This window comes from Fomitopsis serialis (genome assembly GCF_022376445.1).
Source record: "Fomitopsis serialis strain Sig1Antser10 chromosome Unknown B0H18scaffold_83, whole genome shotgun sequence".
Taxonomy (NCBI): Eukaryota; Fungi; Basidiomycota; class Agaricomycetes; order Polyporales; family Fomitopsidaceae; genus Fomitopsis; species Fomitopsis serialis.
In genome coordinates, this window is record NW_025955043.1 from 108,249 (window position 1) to 131,218 (window position 22,970).

General features: G+C 45.4%; 4 protein-coding genes across 4 annotated transcripts; 2 read left to right on the forward strand and 2 right to left on the reverse strand.

Annotated features, from left to right (window-relative positions):
- Window positions 1–2,736: 2,736 nt before the first annotated feature.
- B0H18DRAFT_957741 (uncharacterized protein) lies at window positions 2,737–4,893 on the reverse strand (the record flags this gene model as incomplete). Its single annotated transcript, XM_048042604.1, has 9 exons — window positions 2,737–2,826; window positions 2,964–3,057; window positions 3,144–3,182; window positions 3,228–3,453; window positions 3,491–3,545; window positions 3,597–3,935; window positions 3,985–4,178; window positions 4,222–4,457; window positions 4,727–4,893. 9 exons carry the CDS (start codon window positions 4,891–4,893, stop codon window positions 2,737–2,739), a joined length of 1,440 nt encoding a protein of 479 aa, XP_047889236.1.
- A 3,637-nt stretch (window positions 4,894–8,530) lies between these two features.
- B0H18DRAFT_957742 (uncharacterized protein) lies at window positions 8,531–11,182 on the forward strand (the record flags this gene model as incomplete). The annotated part of the gene is made up of 10 exons (XM_048042605.1): window positions 8,531–8,557; window positions 8,605–8,757; window positions 8,804–8,821; window positions 8,847–8,917; window positions 8,984–9,038; window positions 9,111–9,177; window positions 9,332–9,622; window positions 9,720–9,896; window positions 9,951–10,505; window positions 10,560–11,182. 10 exons carry the CDS (start codon window positions 8,531–8,533, stop codon window positions 11,180–11,182), a joined length of 2,037 nt encoding a protein of 678 aa, XP_047889237.1.
- A 4,315-nt stretch (window positions 11,183–15,497) lies between these two features.
- Window positions 15,498–16,196, forward strand: B0H18DRAFT_957743 (uncharacterized protein; the record flags this gene model as incomplete). The annotated part of the gene is made up of 3 exons (XM_048042606.1): window positions 15,498–15,586; window positions 15,854–15,966; window positions 16,006–16,196. 3 exons carry the CDS (start codon window positions 15,498–15,500, stop codon window positions 16,194–16,196), a joined length of 393 nt encoding a protein of 130 aa, XP_047889238.1.
- A 2,342-nt stretch (window positions 16,197–18,538) lies between these two features.
- B0H18DRAFT_882448 (uncharacterized protein) lies at window positions 18,539–19,927 on the reverse strand (the record flags this gene model as incomplete). Its single annotated transcript, XM_048040901.1, has 1 exon — window positions 18,539–19,927. The coding sequence occupies one exon, from the start codon at window positions 19,925–19,927 to the stop codon at window positions 18,539–18,541; it is 1,389 nt and encodes a 462-aa protein (XP_047889239.1).
- Between the last annotated feature and the right edge of the window lie 3,043 nt (window positions 19,928–22,970).

The window sequence follows — 22,970 nt, forward strand, 5'->3', positions numbered from 1 at the left end:
GCAAGCTTCAGGATTACCATATAGGCTGTTAAACTGTGGGAGATACACAGTACAGACTACATGACTAGCAGTTACCATTCTCTACTGCTGGATTAGCACTGCAGTAGTCCATGGGTCACATGGGTTCATGGGTCAGATTTTGGCTACCCATACCCATACCCATGCATACCCATACCCATGACCCACATGGGTTATCCATACCCATGCAATGCACTACTTGTCCCTTGGCTTCTACCACAACCTCCTCAGTCTAATGCCGCTTTGCGGCATGTTCAGGTGATGAAACCACCTAAATCATCCATTAGCAAACAAGGAGAATGCATGCTGCATTGTCAAGAAAACAATGTTCTGAGCCATAGCAGGTTACTTTGCGGAAGCAGAGCCATCGGTGCACAAGGGTGTCTGTCACAAGTGAGTGCAAAGATGACTTAGGTTAACTTGACATTTGCTAGTCTGTGTGGACAGATGCACTGTACTTGATCCCAGTGGTATACACAAGAAACACATTGATGATGGTGCCAACAGCAACAACACAACAGATCAACACAACAGAAATTGTCCCAGTGATGAGCAAACACAACGGCATGGAGGGAAGACAAAAATGAGCAGAAAACACAACTCAAGGCTTCCCCTTCCGCTTAACCCTCTGCGGCCTCTTACCCTTTGCCATTGCAGTCTGCTTGCCTGTCAAATGGGACAAAGGGTGTGCACCCTCTACGTATTCTTCATTGGCTTCATCCAACTTCTCGACTGACTCATCTTCATCTCCAATGTCTCATAGCGCGACGAGGAGGGAGGCGGACCACATGAATTCCAGAAGGCGTCCAGGTGACATCTCTTTGCATTGTCATGAATAGAAGGTTCAGCAGGTTTTGCTTGCTTACGCCTCTGAGTTAGTGCATTGCATGGGTATGGATAACCCATGTGGGTCATGGGTATGGGTATGCATGGGTATGGGTATGGGTAGCCAAAATCTGACCCATGAACCCATGTGACCCATGGACTACTGCAGTGCTAATCCAGCAGTAGAGAATGGTAACTGCTAGTCATGTAGTCTGTACTGTGTATCTCCCACAGTTTAACAGCCTATATGGTAATCCTGAAGCTTGCACCAGAGTTCTTTGCAATGACAGTATGGTAAAGTTCCCTTTCAGCAACCAGAAGACAAAGTTTGACATTTATCATTAAGTTATGCTCCAATGAAAGATACACAGACTGCTGAAGTTGTCAAAATGATGACAACAAGTGCATTACAGTGAGGGTGCCATCATGCTGACCTCATCTTTCTAACTCACAATGATAGCTACTCCAGTGCCATGTATCTATGAGCTGAAATACAAAATATGACCAGACTGAATCTTACCATGTAATTGTCCATGTTGGACAGCCAGTGATACTGTTTACTTTAATCTTTTGCTAGGCATCTGTGACATGACCACTCCTGATAGCATAAGAAGAATCAATATGGATACTGTGTCAAGGGCCTTTTGAGATGAACACTAGACCTGCAGTTTCAGTTTTACATTTTGCATAGATGCATTGTTAGTTAATTTACTAAATCCAGGATTTCAGCAATGTAGTAGGGCTATGATCATGCTGTTTATAAGAGATCATGGTCCCAGTTGTGTCACTTACTAACTAGCAATGCATTAAGCTCTCAATGAAAATGTCCACATCATGGGCTGGTCATGTTCATCCCCTGGCCCTATTTATCATATGTTGGTGAGAAACCTGTGACATAAGGCAGTATTCAGTGATGATGATTAGTAAATCAACCTAATATGCTCCTCTTCTCTGAGGCTAGTCTATGTAGCAGACTATTCATATTCATTGCACAATGCCACATCTTGCCTGTGTTTCAGTTAAATTGTTGTCTACCCTGAGTTTCTGCTCAATGTTGACCCACAGTAATCCTGCTACATTGGGGTGACCCATTGGGATATGGTGGATTTCAAAAGGCTCTGCTCATGGCATCACTATCCCTCTGTGTTGTGATGTGCATTTGTGTATACAGCCTTGCGATCCCCCAAATATTGTGGTCTCCCCACCTAAGATATGTACTGGAAATAAAGGTACAGTCACTGTTTATCAGGTTCTTTGATCCTTTGTCACATTTTGGATGATTTTGTCATGTTACCTTGCTTTGACCCATTTAATTGACCTCTCCTCTCCATTGTTCTTGCATGTATATAAGTTGCTTGCATAACAGCCTACTGCCCTCATGTATATGCCTCCCATCTAATTGATGTATGTCCTGGCTTGCAAAACTGGAAACTCCACCTTCTATGTTGTGATTGACCATGCAGTCAGTGGGGTTGTTCTCAAAGTGGTAGCAGTAGATATGCACCATAAAACTGTCCTGCTTTGCTGCCCCATCATTGGACTGCAGGCTGTCTGGGACACTGTTCAAAGAGAACAGCCCCTAGTCACATCCATCTCCATGGCCCAGTGTCAGCTCTGTGGGGTTATTCATCCAATTGGCAAGCCAGTTGTGAGTCTGGTCTGAGCTCACTTGGCCAGTATGATACTGATCAACACACCCCATATCTTGCCAATTATGTTACCCATCATGCAAAATTATGAGTACAATGAACTGCACATAGATCTACCCATGATGGTACCCATACCCAAGGGTACCCATGATACCCATGCAAAACCCATACCCATGCCATGGGTATGCAACCCATGTGGGTATGGGTATGGGTATGCCCTCAGACACCCATGGGTACACCCACACTATGCACTACTCTGAGTGTCCTCCTTCCCCCAGTTAAATGCATTGTTCTCGTCCACATCACGCCACACTTTCCTTTTTTGTCCACCTTCCTAATGTGTTGCATCCTATACTCCCTGCATGAGCACACCATCCTTTCGTTATTCTTACAAACCTCACCTCATGACGTGAAAATTGACTATCTGTTATGTATATAAGACCCTACGTTGTACAGCTCACCTTAGTGTACCTTCGGAGACCAATCCAGTCTTATAACCTGTGTGGACCATTGCACGCTTCTCCCCCTTGTATCATCACCACCTGCCTCTTCAGGTGTGTGAACACTACAATCAAAAGAATTGGGTCTCACGGCTGCCTGTGATCGAATTTGCACTTAACTTGGCCCATTCGGAAAGCACAGGCTACACACCATTCTTCCTTAACTGGCGGGTACAAGATCTTTGTACAGCTGTGGGCACAGGATCAGCAATGCCCGTATCAGTTCAGCTCGTACGACTCCGTGACGGGCATCACTGAGCTCAGAGGTCTTTGGAACATCTGGCTGCCCCTGAGATACCACTGGCAATGGTGAGCCTCGGCAGTGAGCTGTGCACCTTGAGCTTCAATTATTTCATGAAGGGGATCTTCCACCTGATGGAGAACATTGAGGGTGGGGCACTCAGACAACTTCTGCCATTCTTCAAAGCCCATGCCATGGAACATGCCAGCAGTGTAAGCCCCTGTGGAAATGGTGACCTTGCGAGCAGTGTGCATCACATCTAGGCAAAAAAGCAGCCAGCTCATCCTGCCCATTGTACTTGGGCAGCAGACACTAATTAACATATGTTAGCGATGAGATACAAACAGGGGCCTTGGGACTCACCACACCGTGCCCCTTCCCAATATACTCTTCTGGGCCCCAATGATTACAGACCCCCTCATGAAGCTTGTTGAGGTCATCATCCCTGTGGAAAAGATACAGCTCAGCAGAGACCTTTCTGAGCAAGATTTCAAGCCCGTGCAAGACACCACTGAAGAGGATGTGACTTTCATCATCTGGTGAGGGGATAAACTTGTAGTCCAGCAGACTCTGGTCCATGTTCTTGAAGTTTGGTACCACCAAAGTGGTGCAGGCACTCTCATTGATGTTGATAATGATCCAAATGACTTTTTGGTACACTTTTCGACTGTCTTCCAATCCCTCAGTGCAATTGTTCTTGACCTGTGACATGTGAACATGAGCTATCAGGCCCCAATGAACAATTTCCCACCTTCTCAAACACATCTTCCATAGTCTCACAAACACACGCCTCAAACTCTATGATGTCAACATTTGTATTGTGAACCTCTCCATCAGACATGTACACATTGCATGGTGGATTGATATGGATTGATGTCACAAGATCTGGGATCTTGAATTGCATGTGTCCGTCACTGCAGAGGATGCCTAATGTATGTCCACCATCTAGGACTAACTGCAGGGAGCTCAATTTCATACAAGGCTGTACTTCCTTTGCAACCCGCAGCGTCAACACTGTGAATTGCATCCTGGTGAAGGGGGCTTGTCCTGGTCATCACCAGCTCTGAATCATCTGTATTGTACTCAAAGGTTGATTGAGGATAAGTTGAGCTGTCATAAGAATGGTAAACCTTTGAAGATGTACAAGATTGCTTGCAAGACAGGGTGATAGTCACCCAGGTGTTACAGGAGCTCCTCCCACCCTTCAAGCAGAAATTTGGTGACCTGGTACATGCATAACATCATTAGACAACACAAGCAACCTTAAGAAAGGACAGCCTACAGTGCGCTTAGCCTGAATGTAAGGGAAGGTTGTGAAGAGCCTGTCCAGTGCATACGGCACTGTACAGTTGTCTCAACTAGTAGTTGCTGTCTCCGTGGTAGACCTCCAAAGTAATATTGCTCCAGACCTCACAACTACGTCTGCGGTGCATGTTGATATTGATTCTGCATGTGCCACTGCAAAGTGGTGGATGGGATGGAAGGTGACTCACCTGTTGTGCACGCATGACAACACAAAGCTGTAGGCTGAGCGGAGGAAGCAGGAATAGGGTACCACCCCTCGCAGTGGGCTCCAGTTGTGTAGCTTGAGTGCATCTTGCTCCTGGGCACGATGTTCGAGGGGCAGGACAATCTGTTGCTTCAGGGATGGAAGTGACATGGGTGGAAAGGGGAAGATGTACGACGATGGAGGGGATGAGTGCCAATGACAGACCTCGTAATATGCCTATTGCTCGCTGTCCTTGTCTTCAGTTCTCCAACTTGAAGCCTCCTCTCGTGTGTGCTCCTGGCTGATTCTGCTGTCTCCTCTGAGTCACTTTGTCTGGGCTCTGTATGTCCTTGTTCTCGTCCTTCTGTAAACACTATGCTCATTCCTTAGTCACTGAACTCATTCTGCGGTATCTCGGACCTTGTTCCGTATTTGCTGTGCTTGTTCTGCTGGTTGCTAGGCTCATTCCGCGAGTCTGTGGCACTGATTCTTGATAGCCTGAGTCAGTCAACATTGACCAACCCAGGGAGGCACTCCCAGCTCCAGAAAATATGATGAGAACACTGTGAGCTAGGCTTGCAGTTGTCTAGAATATGATCCCTGAGGTACGAAGGAATCATTCTTATGACTGCTGAGAATGTAATGCTTAGCATGGAGCCCAATGCAGAAGGTCTTTCCCACAGTGCATGTGACTGTTTGAGCGCCAGATAACCAAAGATAAGTAACACTTACTATGCCATCATTAGCTGTGTTTCAAATTTCAGACTCCCAGACGACGCAACTTGCACCAACACACCCAAACAAGTGCTGTGGCTGACAATTCCCTATGGACTGGGGGCTCCTGTAACGTCTAGCTTGGAGCCCAATATGGAAAGTGGTGAACATGGCATGTGACCTGACCGCTGGCACTGGGCTCCAATATATTCAATCACTTTTTGCAACAGTAAGCACCCACAAATGGGTATGGCAATTATATAGTCAACTTGTAGCCCTTGTTTCATAGAGTCTACAGTAATATTGTTGGGCCCCAGTAGTGGCTAGTTAGGCCAGAAAATGCAAAATACAAAAAAGCACAAGAGACTTTGCAGAATTCAAACTGCTCATTTTCACCCTAGATATGTAGCACATGACCCATACAGTATAGCCATGTGTGTCAGACATCATGAAAATGCCTTATGGTGCCACAACAGAGCTCAGAATGGGCAAGGACTGCTATTTCATGCTTGCACATGGTATTATTGCTTACCTTCCATATATGGTAACATAATGTAAACATCACAGGCCTCAGCAACATGCCATAGTACTCTATGAATATCTTCTGATTTATCTGCTATTTATGGAACACCAGACATTCACTTCAGTGAGAATTACAGGTTACTCACCATTTAAAGCAATGTGGGCTTTTGTGATACTTCTTGTGCAAAAGCCCTCCCACAACTTGCCTGGAATGTGTATTTTCCTGGATAACATTAGTTACAGATCACAGGTATACATACCTCTGTTGCACTAAAAAAGGCACAATGGCCACTGTGTCTAGCCAGTCACATGATCCATGACGTGGGGTCGCAGCACCCGCAGCAGTGTTTTACCACTGCAAGTGCTGGAGAACATCCAATTGACTGGGAGATACATTCCTGGAATGTGTTCTGGGAATGCCCCTGTGGAACACCCCTAGGAACGCTGGTCACAGAGTGACAGAGGGCAAAGTGTACGTAGCAGCCTATGTCATAAGCAGGTATTTCCTAATCTGGAAGTCACTATGTATACTTAGAATGCTTATTACACTGACTCTGTCACACATTTGTACAACTGTAAGAACTTGTGGTCTTGATTCTGCTGTAGATAAATGCAAGCTAGTGGCTCTACGTTCATGCAGACACAGCCATGTGTGTGCTCCTAATAGGTCTGATATATATTTACAATCACAACATAGTGGTTCTACTATTTTTCGTAGCATCTGCCTTATATAGCACACTGAATCAATGAGTGTAGGAATGTATACTGTTCTAATTGTTTTCAATACAAGCACAGAGCAGACAAACACAATGATTGAGAAAATCACAAATGCCTATAGCTATGGAAAGATGCAAATATGCCAGTTGCTTGAACTGATGCAATCATGCACTCTGAATATTCCATCATTTTTACAGTATTTACTAGGCACACAAAGCACTTCCCAGTGTGAAATTGCCAATTGGGAGGGGACCTGCCATATGTAGTAATCCTGATTCAAGTTGTGTGATAGCTCCTGCTTCACTGGCACAGACCCTCCCATAATTTACCTAGCCTTCATAGTTCCTTATGCATGGAACTAAGCATGAACATGTGCAGGATATTCATTCTGAGGCCACATAACCTCCTTGTGTAGGCTCAGAGAAGCCCCAAATACCCCAGAAAATCATATTTCTGAGCACTCTGAAAGTGATGATGAAGCATATGAGGAAGAAGCTATTGTTATGGCAGCAGAAAGATCAGCCAAGACTACTCGTACAGCTAGGAGAGAAGTAATGGATCATGTCAGTATTCCACCAGCTAATTACAAGACCAAAGAACAATCAGCCAATAAATCCAGTAGTTCTACAAAAGCTGCTGATAGTGAAATTCCAACAGCTGTCAAACAATCTGTGAAGTCTTCTAGTAATAAAGAAGGTACAGATCAAACCTCAAAACTGGAGAAAACAACAGCCAATTGATGTGCATGGGCCTGGTCCAGTTATTATAGATGATGATGCATTTATGGATGATGATACTACTCATCCAGAAGGCCCACAGCCCAAATCCAACAAGCCTACAGTACAGAAGGATGCTAATAAACCAGCTCCATCTGTTAATAAACCAGAAGTCAAAAGAGTTCCCAGAAAATCAGATATTCAAGTTCATGTTGATACATCAGGAGTGTTGAGCAAAGTGCTGAGTACACCTATTACTCTAGCAGTAGGAGAGGTATTAGGAATATCCAAGGAAATGTCTCATCAATTACAAGAGGTACTGAAGCCCAAACAGCAGCCAAATTTGGTTGCATATTCATATAATACCAAGACTAGAGGAGCACTTATTAAATTGCCTATGATGTGTGATGGTCATCCATTCACAGCTATCATTGATACAGGTTCACAGCTCAATCTAGTCAACTCTAGACTTATTAAATCTGGAGTACTCAGAAGACCTGTTGACATGACAAAGAAAATTACTATATTTGATGCTAATGGAGGACACAAGACATTAAGTGGACTCATGCAAAAAGTAATATTGCACTGTGAAGGAGATATGGCTCCTACAACAGTAAATGCATGGGTAACACAGGATGCTCCATTTGATTTCCTATTGGGTAGACCATGGCAAAGAGGAAATCTAGTATCAATTGAAGAAAGAATTGATGGAACCTATATTGTATTCAGGCATAAAGAAACTGGGCAAGTTCAGTATGAGGTCCTAGTAGACCCAGCTGATCAAGATCCTACAGGAGAATATAGTCCTGCAGTATGGCAAGCCATAGAGTCATTTGGTTTTGACTTTGAGCCAGATGGCAATGTTGGCACTTATCTAGCCAATGCATTCCCACAGAAGCTTACTAATGAAGGTGAAGAAGCATTTATTGGAATGACTATAGTACAAGAGGAGGTACAGCTACATTTTGAGTCACAAAACACATTATTAGCCACTGAACTCAATGAGAAATGCATGCAAAAGCGCTCCATTAACGAAGTTGCCATAATCGACAAGGCCGAGCCTATCCCCGAGCCTTCGGGTACGGTAAGCACCCGAACCATCCTCGCCGCAACTCGCTTACCTCTTGCCAGCTCATCCCATGTACGAGAAAAGCCAGAAATATTTGGTAAGCGTGTTTTCACTCGTGCTAATGCACTGATCGCGTTTCCGCAGCCCACAGATCTGGGAGAAAGTCGATGCAGTACATCGCTCGCACTCCCACTGACTCCGAGTGAATTAGCGCCCACGGAGCGATCCTCGAAAACCACCCAAGATAAAAGAAGTATAGCCTTGCAAAACAACAAAAGAGGGCCGGGTGCGTACGAGGTGAGTCTGGCGAGTCTCCTAACGTGTTCTGTCATGAAATCCGCAGATCCGAGCCGCTACAAAGGTGAGCCAGTCAATTTGCAGTATAGCTCAAACTACTCACCTACAAATACCCTCGAAATGAAGCTAGAAACGCGGTGTCCGACCAGCAGACTATCAGGTGAGCTCAGACGAGGTGAGACGAGCCTGACGCCTCGAAAATCTAGTCCTTATGCGACCATTTCAGACCTGACAAATTCACCGGGTATTCTGTGCCTGGGGATGATCCCAAACCGAAAAAGGTACGCTCTAACACGTTCTGATGCAGCAACTGACCCCCAAAATGATGTAGGAGCTTCGTATGAGTGTTCTAGACATGTACGACACGCGCTACGAAGATCGCCGCTGCATGCGAACTCGCGGCAGTATTTTCTGCGCGTGGTAAGCACCCCAACTGACATCCGCGAGAACTTACAATCTTGTATCATAAACGCGCCATGTGTCATGCTCCGGGCATGCTATAAGAGTGCAAAGGTGAGTCCTGTACACTCGGACGAGCTGTTGTCTTGTTCACACCCTTTCTTTTCCGTTGCAGACATGTCCGCTTTTTTGCCAGTCGACTCTTCTCGCCCCGACCTCGCCGGCTACCACTTGCACCCGCACCCCGTCGTCGCTGGGCGACACAACAACCCGAACACAATGCAATATGTCCTCCCTGCGCTGTACCCGTCAAACACCAACTACCTCCTGAGTCTTGGAGCTTTGCAGGTCTCGCATTTCACTGCAAAAGATGCTCTCGGCAACATCCTGGCCTCGTCCGATGGTGTAATCGAGTACCCGCCTTACCAGACGACGCAAGGAGGGGATCTACCTTCACGATGCTACGGTTGTGTTCCACCGTGCAAACCAGGAGTTCGCTGACGTCGACAAAACGAACGCTTTGCTCATTCAATATGCCGGCACTGTCCCTCTCGACCATTCAGCCTTCATGCACCGACTCTACGAGTGTCTGCTCGTCCCGGACGACTCGCCGCCGTCTTCGCCGCCCTGCTCATCTGGCCCGGAACAGCCATCTTCGCTTACCGAGTCCAACATCGAATATATCAATGAGCTCGTCAAGAACTTGAGACCGGCTGTCGACCGCATGTACGCACGCGTTGGTATGTTCATTTACCGATTCTTTCATTCAAAACAGCCTCTGATACAACTTACAGAAGAGGATCTCACGCAGCTGCGTGCAGTCGAGGCACGAGACCCACCATCTCCATGTGCGCCGTGCGACGCAGGGCCGACACATGCATTTCAAGAATGTGTGAAGCCTACCGAGGACCCTGTCACCTCTGCAGACGAGCTCCCGCCGCGCCCGTCTTGTGTGCCCGCATTTTCCGTCTCTGGCTCGCTGACCCCGGACGCCGCGAAGCTGCACCTTGACCGCCAGATCACCGACATTCTAGGCTCTGACGACGAAGATCCGAGTCGCTGGGATGCTCGCAGCATGTGGCCGAGCCCGCCTTCGACTCCCTCTGAGCACAACATGCCCACCAGCTCGATTTCATACCTGCCACTCCCGCGCCGTGACGACGTCATCCAACCTCGACGCACTGTCTTCCCCGAGCTTGACGACGACTTGGACGACTCGTATATCGACCTCGCTGCCGAGCTTCGCGCCCGCACTTATACGAGCAAGACCGTCCGGTTTGACCTGCCAGATGAGCTTCGCAGCTCGGACACCTCGGAAAGCGCAGTACATGCACCTCCGAACTCGCCAGGTATGTCTACCACATTATCTCTTCGATATCCCTACGTTTACACGAACTACCTAGACGATGTTCTCGCTATTCCAACTCGTAGCTCGACCCCCGACAGCCTTCTGGGCTTAATATCGGGATCCTCATCTTCTGACTCTCCAACCACACCTCCCGCCTCGCCGTCCTCGCTCCCGGACCCAGAGCTCGAAGAGATCGAGACGCGCCTCATCATGCTTACCTGGGAAATAATCACAGCACTCACCTGTGGCACTGTGTTCGACTCTTTCCACGACATCATCGGTGTCCGCCGGGCTGCCCTCGAGATTACCGAGATCGCCATGACGCATGCCGCGTTTGACGGCATGCTTGACTTGAAGTGTACCGAAGCTTGGAGACCCGGACGCATCCAGCACGAAGTTCAGACTCATGCGGATTTCGCTTCGCTCTTTCATCCCCATCTCGGCTGTCCATTCCTGTGGCCACTCGAACGCCTCTACCTTGCCGAATGTGAAGCTTATTTTCGCCGCTTCCCAACTCACGACCCGACGCGTGGCTTCTACGACGACACGGACGCATTCCTCGAAGCCATCGACACTGTTCTTAACGTCCGCCCCAACCTCCCGACAGTTCATGACTTGTGTGAGCAAGGCAGTCTTGGCTACGTTGGGCAGCTCATTGACGTGCCCTACGTCATCTAGACAGGGCAGAACATTGTACGTCTTCAGCATCTATATCCACCTCATCATTTCTAATTTGTCTCTTGAAGCTCGTGTTGTCTGTGCTAATTATTCTGTAACATCGCTCGACGCAGGTCCGTCGGCACTTAAGCGATCATACCCCGTTGGCGACTTGTATGTATTGGATCTTCACCGTCTGTGTTTTGTGTTTGATACAAATCCTTGCGATGTCTTTTCATATGTTATATCTATGTTTGATTCCTTTTTGCCCATCTGTTTCGTATTGACTTCGCGTGGTGCGAGTACACCGGCACTTATGTGATCCTCAGCCACCCATTCAATCTTAGTGTGTTCTTCGATGTCTTGCTTACTGTTTCTTTGTGTCAGGTCCCGTTTTATCCACCATTGTATGATTAAATCTGTTCTTACTTCTGGCTCACTGACCCCACCTTCATTTATTTGTGATCATGTTAAATTGGTTGACTGTACTTGTATTAAACTCGCTGCTTCGCGCCGAGTAGCCCGCGGGTCTCGGGCTTTTGTGTCCACTGTACCACCCACGAAATACTACGCATTTCATGGGGAATTTTCGGCGAAATCTGGTGAAGACTTCGAGCGCATTTGTGATGACTGCGAGTGCAATTCAAAAGATAATAGTGGACTTGTACTCGGAATAAAGCTTGGAGGGCTTAGTAATGAGTCTATGGACTCCAGAAAATGCCCGAAAAATGCGAATAAAAATCTGGATGACTACGAGACTATACCAAGTCGAAGACAGCAGATGCTAGATGATAATGATGAAGCTATAAAAGTATTCTCAGTAGCTGGAGTATATGAAGAAGATGATGAGGTAGTGTTGGTTATGAATAATGCTTCAGTTATGGGAGCATACAAGAGAGTTGATAGGAGAGTAAAGCCAGTTCCTGGAGTGTTTCCAGAGGATGCTAGGGTAGAGAGAAGGTTTCCAGAGGATCCATTAAATTCATTACCAGCTCTCACTATGCATCCACCAGTATTTGAACCAGGAGAAAGGCTCACACAGAAAAGGTTGGATGATATGAATATCAATGGAGGAGGTTTCATGTGGCCAGAAGAAGAAAAGTTGTTTCAGCATATTCTCAGAATAAATGAGAAAACATTGGCCTTTCAAGAAAGTCACAGAGGTACATTCAGAGAGGATTATTTCACTCCATATATTATCCCAGTTGTTCCTCATGAACCATGGGAGTTCAAAAATATACCTATACCTCCTGGTATCAGAGACAAGGTCATTGAATTACTCAAAGAGAAAATACAGGCTGGTGTATATGAACCAAGCCAATCATCATATAGGTCAAGATGGTTTTGTGTATTGAAGAAGAATGGAAAATTGAGGCTTGTACATGACCTACAGCCTCTGAATAAAGTATCAATAAGAGATGCAGGACTGCCTCCAAATTTGGATGCATTTGTAGAGCCCTTTGTTGGCCACAAGTGTTATACTGTATGGGACCTATTTTGGGGATTTGATGCTAGAAAAGTTCATCCTCGCAGTCGTGACATGACATCATTCCAGACACCATTGGGACTATTGCGCATTACATCACTGCCTATGGGATTTACCAACTCACCAGCAGAATTCCAGAAGTGCATGCCATTTATTCTGCAGCAGGAAATTCCCCAAGTTGCTGATATATTCATTGATGATCTACCTATTAAAGGACCTAAAACAGATTATCCTGATGAAAATGGAGATCCTGAAGTGTTAGCAGAGAACCCAGGCATTAGGAGATTTATATGGGAGCATGCTCTAGATGTCCATCGTATTATGCACAGAATAGGACATGCAGGAGCTACATTTTCCCCAAACAAAGTCCAATTGTGCTGTCCTGAAGTAATCAATCATCGTTGGACAGAAATGCACTCCAAATGGTAGACTTCCAGAGCCAAACAAAATAGAGAAAATATTAAAATGGCCAACACTAAAGTCTGTCCATGATGTTCGTGGGTTCTTGGGGTTGTGTGGAACAGTCCGCATATGGATCAAGGATTATTCCCTCATTGCAAGACCACTCACTCATCTTCTGCACCACTCTGTAGAATTTAATTGGGATACAGAACAGCAGGAAGCATTTGATCGTCTTAAATTAGCAGTGACTTCAGCTCCTGCATTAATGCCAATTGACTACCCTTCAAAGAGACCAGTTGTGTTATCAGTTGACACAAGCTGGATTGCAGTAGGATTTGTATTATCCCAGTATGATGAACAAGGAAGAAAACATCCAGCTAGATATGGCTCTATACCACTGAATGAAAGAGAAGCTCGATATTCTCAGCCAAAGCTAGAACTCTATGGATTATACAGAGCTTCACAAGCATACAAATTATATTTGATTGGAGTACAAGAGTTGCAGATTGAAGTGGATGCAAAATATATTAAAGGCATGTTACGTGAACCTGACTTGCAGCCCAATGCAAGTATGAATAGATGGATACAGGGAATATTGCTGTTTGACTTCAAACTGGTCCATGTACCAGCAGACAGACACAGAGCCCCAGATGCTTTGTCTAGGAGGGAAATGGCTGAGGATGAACAAATACCAGAAGAAGATGATACATGGTTGGATGATATACCATTGTTTTGTCAGTTAGAAGACATGCAAATGACTGAAAGGCATGAAGACATAACAGCATTAGTAGCAACAGTTGGTATAGTAGCAAACACACAGATCACTACCAAATATATACACATAGAGAACTATTACAATTCAGGCAGTACCTACAGAATTTGGAAACACCCATACTGCCATCAATACAAGCAAAGAAAAGATTTATTAGAAAAGCTACAAGGTATCTACTCAGAGGAGGAAAGTTATATAGGAGAAATGGGAATAAAGTTCCCACTATTGTCATATTTGGATCCGAGGCTAGAGCAAAGATCCTTATGCATGCTCATGAAGGTTTAGGACACAGAGGAGAATATGCAGTAATGAAGATGTTAAAAGAAAGATTTTATTGGCCAGGAATGTGGAGAGATGTTAGGCATCATGTTGCATCATGCAATCAATGCCAGTTAAGAAGCACTACCAAAGTAGAGGTCCCTTTAAAAATATCAGCACCTCTCACTATCTTTCACAAGATATATTTGGACATTATGGAAATGCCATTGGCCAAAGGATTCAGCCATATAATTGCAGCTCGAGATGATTTCACAAGAGCTTCTGAAGGACGTGCACTGCGAAATAAAACAGCCAAAGCAGTTGCAAAGTTCTTCTTTGAAGAAATATTATGCAGATATGGTGCTGTAGGAGAAGTAGTAACAGACAATGGATCAGAGTTCAAAGAAGCCTTCACAGAACTCATGGACAAATATGGATTACCTCACATCAACATATCCAGTTACAATTCAAAAGCTAATGGAGTAGTAGAGAGAGGTCACTTCATTATAAGGGAAGCCTTGATCAAATCCTGTGAAGGAGATTGGACAAGGTGGCCAGATTATGTTCATCATGTGTTCTTTGCAGATTGCATTACAATCACTCCATCTACAGGATATTCTCCATATTACCTGTTGTATGGTGTACATCCCATACTGCCATTTGACCTGTTGGAAGCCACATTCATGCTTGAAAATTACAGGAGAGGACTATCCACTACAGAATTATTGGCATTACGTACCAGGCAGTTACAAAAGAAGCCTGAAGATGTAGCTCGTGCTGCATCAGTTCTAAAGAAGACTAGATTGCGATCAAAAGCTGTTTTTGAACAGCGATATAGTAGGAGATTGAGAAGAGAGTCATATAAACCAGGAGAGTTAGTATTGGTAAGGAACTCAAGGATAGAAAAACATCACAGCCGCAAGCATCTGCCTCGATATTTAGGGCCATATGAAGTGCACAGGCATACCATGGGAGGTGCATACATATTAAAAGAATTGGATGGTGCTGTCTGGAAACAGAAAATTGCAGCATTTCGCATTATGCCCTATATCAGTCGTCATGATCCACATTTAGCTGATCTTGCACTTGATATTGATGGGAATGCAAGCACTGACACCCAAGAAAATGATACAGACAGCGGAAATGACAGTGATGTTTGAGGAATTGATGTAGCGCTATGCACAGACAGTTGTGGGAAAAGGCATTGCTTTAAAAGGCAATTAGCCTAAAACATGGATATGGACGCCCACAGACACAAACAGATCCACACAGTTCAGCGTCACAAATAGAATCCATCACTCACTGCATGCATCTTCTTTTCCCCACCAAAATGATCAGCACTATCGTTGTTGCCGCCATCGTCTGCAGTGTCCTAGTTGGCACTATTATTATCATCATGCTCATCATCCTCTTCTGCCATGGCCCTCTTCCTCAGATGGAAGGCGTGCATCTTCGCCCCATTGTCCGCCCAAGCCGCCCCAGCATGGCTAGTTTCATCAGTTATGATGTGCGTTTTGTGGAACGCAATCAGACAAGTATGCTTCAAATTAAAATATGGATCTATTCTTCTGATCAAAAAGTGCTTTATAGACGCCAACCAGGCAAACACATCGCCGGTGTAGAAAAGGGCTATTGAGAGCAACTGGGGGCAGTTGCAATCTTTTGCATTGGGTAGATGTCACACGTTGATACTGTTTTGCACGCGTAAATGGCCAATGGAACACACTTTGAGATTAGACCATGAGAGCATCACGACAGCATGATAACGACGAAGACAAACAACAGGCAAACTAAACAAGATGGTCACGCTGCTCTACCATGTCAAAATGGGCCAGGAGATGGTCAAGGGCAGGATCGGGGAGAGTGAATTCGAACGAAATGAAGGTGGTATGTGAAATGAACATCGTATCCGTAAAGTACATATAGACTATCTTGTAGCAGCCAGGCCATTCAGGCCACTCTTCAACGTGACTAAAAGAAGACAGATATTAGTTGAAGAAAGAGGAAAACAAGAAAGGGTGTATAACGTACCTAGTGGCAGCAGCAAAGACGGGCAGAGAACCCGTAAGGCGGGGCCATTGTTCTTGGGCCTGCCGCTGAGGAAAAGGAAGGGTTAGAGAATGAAGGGAGAGAGTTTAGCAATAATGTACCAAGGTGCCCTCCCCATCAGTGATTCCACCCCACATGTCCCAGCCAGAAGACATATTGAACGGTAGGTCGTGGGAGAGTGGTATAGTTGTGGATAGAGAGTGGATAGAAGGTGGTTTGCAGTGACGTGGCGGTGCGTGCGCGTTAGGGAGACCAGTGGCTGAAGATCTAAAGTCAGATCAAAGTCAGCTGAGCGCCTAGATCCAGTCTGTGATATTCAGCAGCGCTTACTCATTCTATTGTGCTTCGTCAGCACAATAGAGGTGCTCAGTCAGCAATGCCAAGAGCATTAGTAATTATTGGAGATCAGGCCACAATGGATGGAATTATGGGATTGGTTGGCAAGTTGGATGATATTGATCACATGATAGGATTTGATTGGTTAATCTGAGAGCTTGCTTACTCATTGTCTTACTCAGCTGCTTATTAAGCAGTTCACAAACTGTATATAAAGCCCTGTGTTTTGCAGGCAAATGCATGCAATCTCAGTAGTACCCTCTCAGACATCTGGTGTGAGAGATCTGCAGTTTCCTTTTTAAGTCAATCAGTTACTATTTGAGGCAGTATCTCACACAGTGTGAGACCTCTGATAGTATCCTCTGTTATAACAATCGGTAGTTTGTCTAATAGCACATTACTAGGTGCTATCACTCTCACTGAGCAAGTCTTCATTTGGAAGTATTGTCTCAGTACATCTTGAACCACTTCAGAAAATATATAAAATACATAAAATATTCCCAACTCCCCTACACACTCCTAAACACCTATAGTGAACCTTTGGTTTTCCCACGAACAACTGTATAAGCTTGGTGTACACCAAAACACCCAGTGAACACAGAGGAAACAACTTTCCTATTGACACAGCTCGCTCGATCAAGGACCTCCTCAGCTCAGCGGGTACGATGCGACACCTCTTCCAATACATACACAGTACCGGCCGCTTTGCGGCCGCCTACGGAGACCTGGTGATGAAAGAAGAGAAGGCGAGAGACCGCGACAAGGGCGCGTGTTGACAATGAATAGCGGCCGACGCACAGAGAACCGAGATCCCGCACACCCAGAACTCATTCCATTCGACGCATTCACATCCCACTACACTACAGCACATACTACTATACCTGCCTTACGCTCCGGCAAACGGCGATGCTAAGTGACCACGGACCAGACGAGACATACCGAGAGTAGTGTATGTAATGTCTACATAGGGCTTCGCCCTCAGTGACATTAAATGGAATAAACAAACAAACAAACAAAAGTCCAAGTGAAAAAAGACACTTGCTGGGGAGTGGGCCATGCATGGCAATACATTCCCAGTTGTATTCAAGTTGTCTGTCTTCTAGCTCATGAAGTCATTGCTTAATCTCACTTATCAAATGCATTGATATATACTAGTCTGTGAGGCTAACTTTCAAGCTTTACCAAGCAGTTGTCAAACTGTGACAATAACAATACACTCACACAGGCCAAGTTGAAATCATCAGGCAGTATTATAGTAGTCACAGAGGTACTTGCTCACCATCCTCATTGCAGTGACACAAGACACAAGAGCATTGAATCTTGAATATTGAGTACCCTAGAGAATCCATAATGTGCATGTTTCTTGATCAGAAATTTTCATTGATCATAGATAGCTATGCCAATATCTCCGCATAGTCATTACCCAATGATATGTGTGGTTGCAGACTTGTTCTTGCCCAACTGTAGCTGAGCTGCCCTGTTTCACCATGTTTGGGACATTATGTACTGTCTCAAAACACTGAACAATAATACTCCTTTACTATTGGGAAACTTTGTATGGAATTTGTATAGGGACTGTTAAATTGAGTCAATATTGACCATGATCAGAATCAATTGTATCATTTGAACTGAGTAGGTCATATACTTCCCTACAAAGTGATGCTACATTGGCTTAGACCTCCCAATGTCAGAGTCTGTTTAGGCCAACTATGCTGAGTTTGTTACACTCATGATGCCTTTTCATGAAATGTAGCTCATGCTGTGGAAAAGCAGGAAGTCACATGTGTCATGTATAGCTGCAACCTTCTAGATGCAGTATACAGGAGTGCTCATCTGCATTCCTCTCCTCATCCCATAGCAAAAAAGTGATATGTCACAGGCATGATTATGGATATTCAATGGAGAGCAAGAACCTGTAAATAAGAATTTTTATCATCAATGTTTTCTTGCACAGCATCCGGCAGTTTGCAAGAGTCTTGCACAATGAACTGTGGTCCCATACAAGAGTATGGTACTTATGGTGCAAAGTGTTGCCAGAGCTTTGGGTGAGCACAATTACCACATATATAGTACCTCAATGAGCATTTGCCACAAATTGCTCTGTATCCTCTAGGACACATAGAGTAAATGGGTCTATGCTAGTAGTGGCATAATGAACTTGAGCTGTATTAGTAGTAGCGCCAATCTGGCGCTGTACTGCAGGATAGAATGGTTCATTCATGTTTCTGAGAATATTTGAGCCATCTTTCATAACAAATCTACCCATGTTATTCTTTATGACTATGCCTTGCTGTAATAATTCCTGCATTTTGAGACAGTTTGCTAAGGTGTGGTTCTTATCTCCACATCCAAAACAACTTCTGTCCATATTAGTCCCAGTAGCTGGGGTAGCATTAGCAATATTGCCAACTGCAGCTGTAAATGGTCTAGGAATTCTGGGAGCTATAGGCTGATTATTTGCCTGTAATGCTGCAGGTCTTTTCAGCACATTAGCTAATGATGGTGTCTTCATGCAAGCCTTCAAATATGTGATCATATATATGGGATCATCTATCTGTAGCTTGGACAGCTGTTCTGCAAGATCCTCTACATCATCATCTTGAGATACATGTGATGATGACTTATTTGATGATTTATTGGATTTCTCCTTCTGTTCATCATCTTCTGAAGAATGGGATGATTTTCTCTTCTTTGTTTTCTTCTTGTGAGTCTTGCTAGCAGTTGATTTATGCTTTGCTGACTTTCGTTTCTTCTTCCTAATTCGATCTTCATCCTCTGAGCTTGAGGTTTCATTATCACTTTCACTGTCTTCATCACTACTATCATCTGAATCATCTGAATCACTGTCTGAATATTCTTGTTCTGTGTCAGAGATCTGCTGATCAAAGTTCTGTCTACCCCATCTCTGCTGTGCAATTTCATTAACTTGTGCAACTGAGAATGGGCTTTTAAGATCATGATCTGGATATTTGGCCTGCAAATGGAGTTGGAGGTATGTGCGAGTTTTTCTGTGCAAACCTTTCCAAAATTGCAAGTCCTCTTCTGACTGTATCATAGCCCCATCCTCCCTCAGATACCTGGACATTTTTAGGAATTTCCTCCTATATTCTTTCCATTTACTGAGATATTTGATTTGTTTGAGCTTTGATTTCTTTATGAAGGCAGTAAGATGCCTAATCTTATAATGACGCTCACTTCTATCAGCATCAAATAATTCCCAAAATTCCTCCTTGAAGGCTTCCCAGTCAGCTTTTTCTTTTCTAGACTGGATGTAACTGTCCATGCTCTTGAGAGAACGATTGACACTCTCTGAGCAATAACGAAATATACTGTCAATTTTATCTTTGGATGATATAACAGCATGCTTCCTGCATAAATGTTCATAGTCTGATAAGAATGATCTAACATCCTTATAACTGCCCTTGAATTTATGAGGGGCATTCTTGCTAGATGCTGCTGGCATTACATCTGGACCAATTATAGGAGCCTTCAGTTCATCTGCTATTTGAGTCTCAGCATCCTTTTTACCAGAATCACTATTATCTTGTTCAGCCATGATTGCAATTGATATAGGATGTATGAATCAATGTGTTGAGATATGGAATGAATATTGTTTGGGGATTGTGGAACCTTTGTTACCCCTCGCGGTGGGCTCCACTGATGTCAATCGGAAAGTTGTTTCCTCTGTGTTCACTGGGTGTTTTGGTGTACACCAAGCTTATACAGTTGTTCGTGGGAAAACCAAAGGTTCACTATAGGTGTTTAGGAGTGTGTAGGGGAGTTGGGAATATTTTATGTATTTTATATATTTTCTGAAGTGGTTCAAGATGTACTGAGACAATACTTCCAAATGAAGACTTGCTCAGTGAGAGTGATAGCACCTAGTAATGTGCTATTAGACAAACTACCGATTGTTATAACAGAGGATACTATCAGAGGTCTCACACTGTGTGAGATACTGCCTCAAATAGTAACTGATTGACTTAAAAAGGAAACTGCAGATCTCTCACACCAGATGTCTGAGAGGGTACTACTGAGATTGCATGCATTTGCCTGCAAAACACAGGGCTTTATATACAGTTTGTGAACTGCTTAATAAGCAGCTGAGTAAGACAATGAGTAAGCAAGCTCTCAGATTAACCAATCAAATCCTATCATGTGATCAATATCATCCAACTTGCCAACCAATCCCATAATTCCATCCATTGTGGCCTGATCTCCAATAATTACTAATGCTCTTGGCATTGCTGACTGAGCACCTCTATTGTGCTGACGAAGCACAATAGAATGAGTAAGCGCTGCTGAATATCACAGACTGGATCTAGGCGCTCAGCTGACTTTGATCTGACTTTAGATCTTCAGCCACTGGTCTCCCTAACGCGCACGCACCGCCACGTCACTGCAAACCACCTTCTATCCACTCTCTATCCACAACTATACCACTCTCCCACGACCTACCGTTCAATATGTCTTCTGGCTGGGACATGTGGGGTGGAATCACTGATGGGGAGGGCACCTTGGTACATTATTGCTAAACTCTCTCCCTTCATTCTCTAACCCTTCCTTTTCCTCAGCGGCAGGCCCAAGAACAATGGCCCCGCCTTACGGGTTCTCTGCCCGTCTTTGCTGCTGCCACTAGGTACGTTATACACCCTTTCTTGTTTTCCTCTTTCTTCAACTAATATCTGTCTTCTTTTAGTCACGTTGAAGAGTGGCCTGAATGGCCTGGCTGCTACAAGATAGTCTATATGTACTTTACGGATACGATGTTCATTTCACATACCACCTTCATTTCGTTCGAATTCACTCTCCCCGATCCTGCCCTTGACCATCTCCTGGCCCATTTTGACATGGTAGAGCAGCGTGACCATCTTGTTTAGTTTGCCTGTTGTTTGTCTTCGTCGTTATCATGCTGTCGTGATGCTCTCATGGTCTAATCTCAAAGTGTGTTCCATTGGCCATTTACGTGTGCAAAACAGTATCAACGCGTGACAGTGGCTGGGCCGGCGTCACGGGCGAGCTGGTCGCGTTGTTCATTGAAGGCTGGACACTCCATCAGGTAATGGTACACCATCTCGCGAGTGGTCCTGCAAGACAGGCATATGGGGGTGTCCTCCTTCTGTATCCTGAAAAGAAATTTCTGCAACGGGACATGTTTGGTGCGTAGCTGGATGAGTATACTCGCCTGCCTTCAAGGTAACCGTTCTGCCAACTTCCCATACTTCTTCGACAGCATCTCTGGGTCAATTCTGTCCATCCGTTCTGCCCTTGGGGACGCCTTCCACTCCTCCTTCGCCATCCGTCTCAGCCTCTCGTTTTGCGTCTGCCTGACCCTGGATAAGCTCACCGGGAGCACGTTCTTCAGCCAGCCCAGGAGATCCTCGACCGGGCTACTATCTCCTCTTGCCGCCTTCTTCGCTTCCACGTCCGCCAACTCGTTCCCATCTATTCCCTTGTGGCCTGGTACCCATCTCAGGGTTAGGTCGACGTTCGGGTGACGCTTCTCGAGTCGTCCTATCGCATGTAGGAGCTGGTCGATCATGTAGTGTGCCGGGTGTGGCTTACGGTTCTTCGCTGCATGTAGGCTCGCTAGGTTGTCCGCTGCCGTGGACGCTCGTGCGCACAATAGCTCCCAGTGAAGGAGTGCGATCCTGAGGTTGAGGCCGATAATTTCGCCTTCATATACTGTGTGTTTCGTTGACGGGCTGAGATGGTATCAGATGACTTTTGGCTCGCTATCTGGCACTGCCAGGACCGCTGCTGCTCCTACTCCGTCATCTATGTCTGACCCATCCGAGTAGACTCGCCATCCATTCTTCCTCGCCCATACCTGTTCCTCGGCTGCCGCTTCCTCCTTCGACGACGCTATCGAGACCCGGAATGGAGGTCGCCAGCTTGGTGGTAGGCACACTGCTTCAATAGTCTTGATCTCCTGGGTGTCTAGATCATACACTCCGAGGATCTTGTGGAGGGGGCTTCGATGTCTTTTAACCCATCGCGAGGCTTGTGTGACGTGGCGGTGGAGTGGGTGAGAAGTGGGTAGGGTGCATAACCTAGAGGCCTCGTGCATTATCATTTTGTCCACTAGTAAATGAAATGGAAGCAAATTCAAGTGCGCAGTCAGGGGGTCTGTGGGCGTTGACTGCATCGCACCAGATATCATCAAACACACCTGTCTGTGAACCCGTTCGAGCTTGCGGATTATGCCGACAGACCCATAGCGCCGTTTCCGGCCCTCCATCTGCCTCTGCGGGACAATCCATACACTCGCCGCATAAAGCATGGCTGGGATGAGCATCTGGAGGTATAGGGACTTCACGTGTCTCATTGGGATACCATGTTTTGGACGCGCGGGGTGACCGAATTGCAGCAGCCATGTGGTACCCTTCTTCAGAGCGTACTCGGCCTGCTTTTTGAATTGCAACTTGCGATCTATTCAGATGCCCAGGAACTTCACGTCTTCGGAGGGCTGCACTGACCCGTCCAAGAGGTCTAGTGACGGGCCG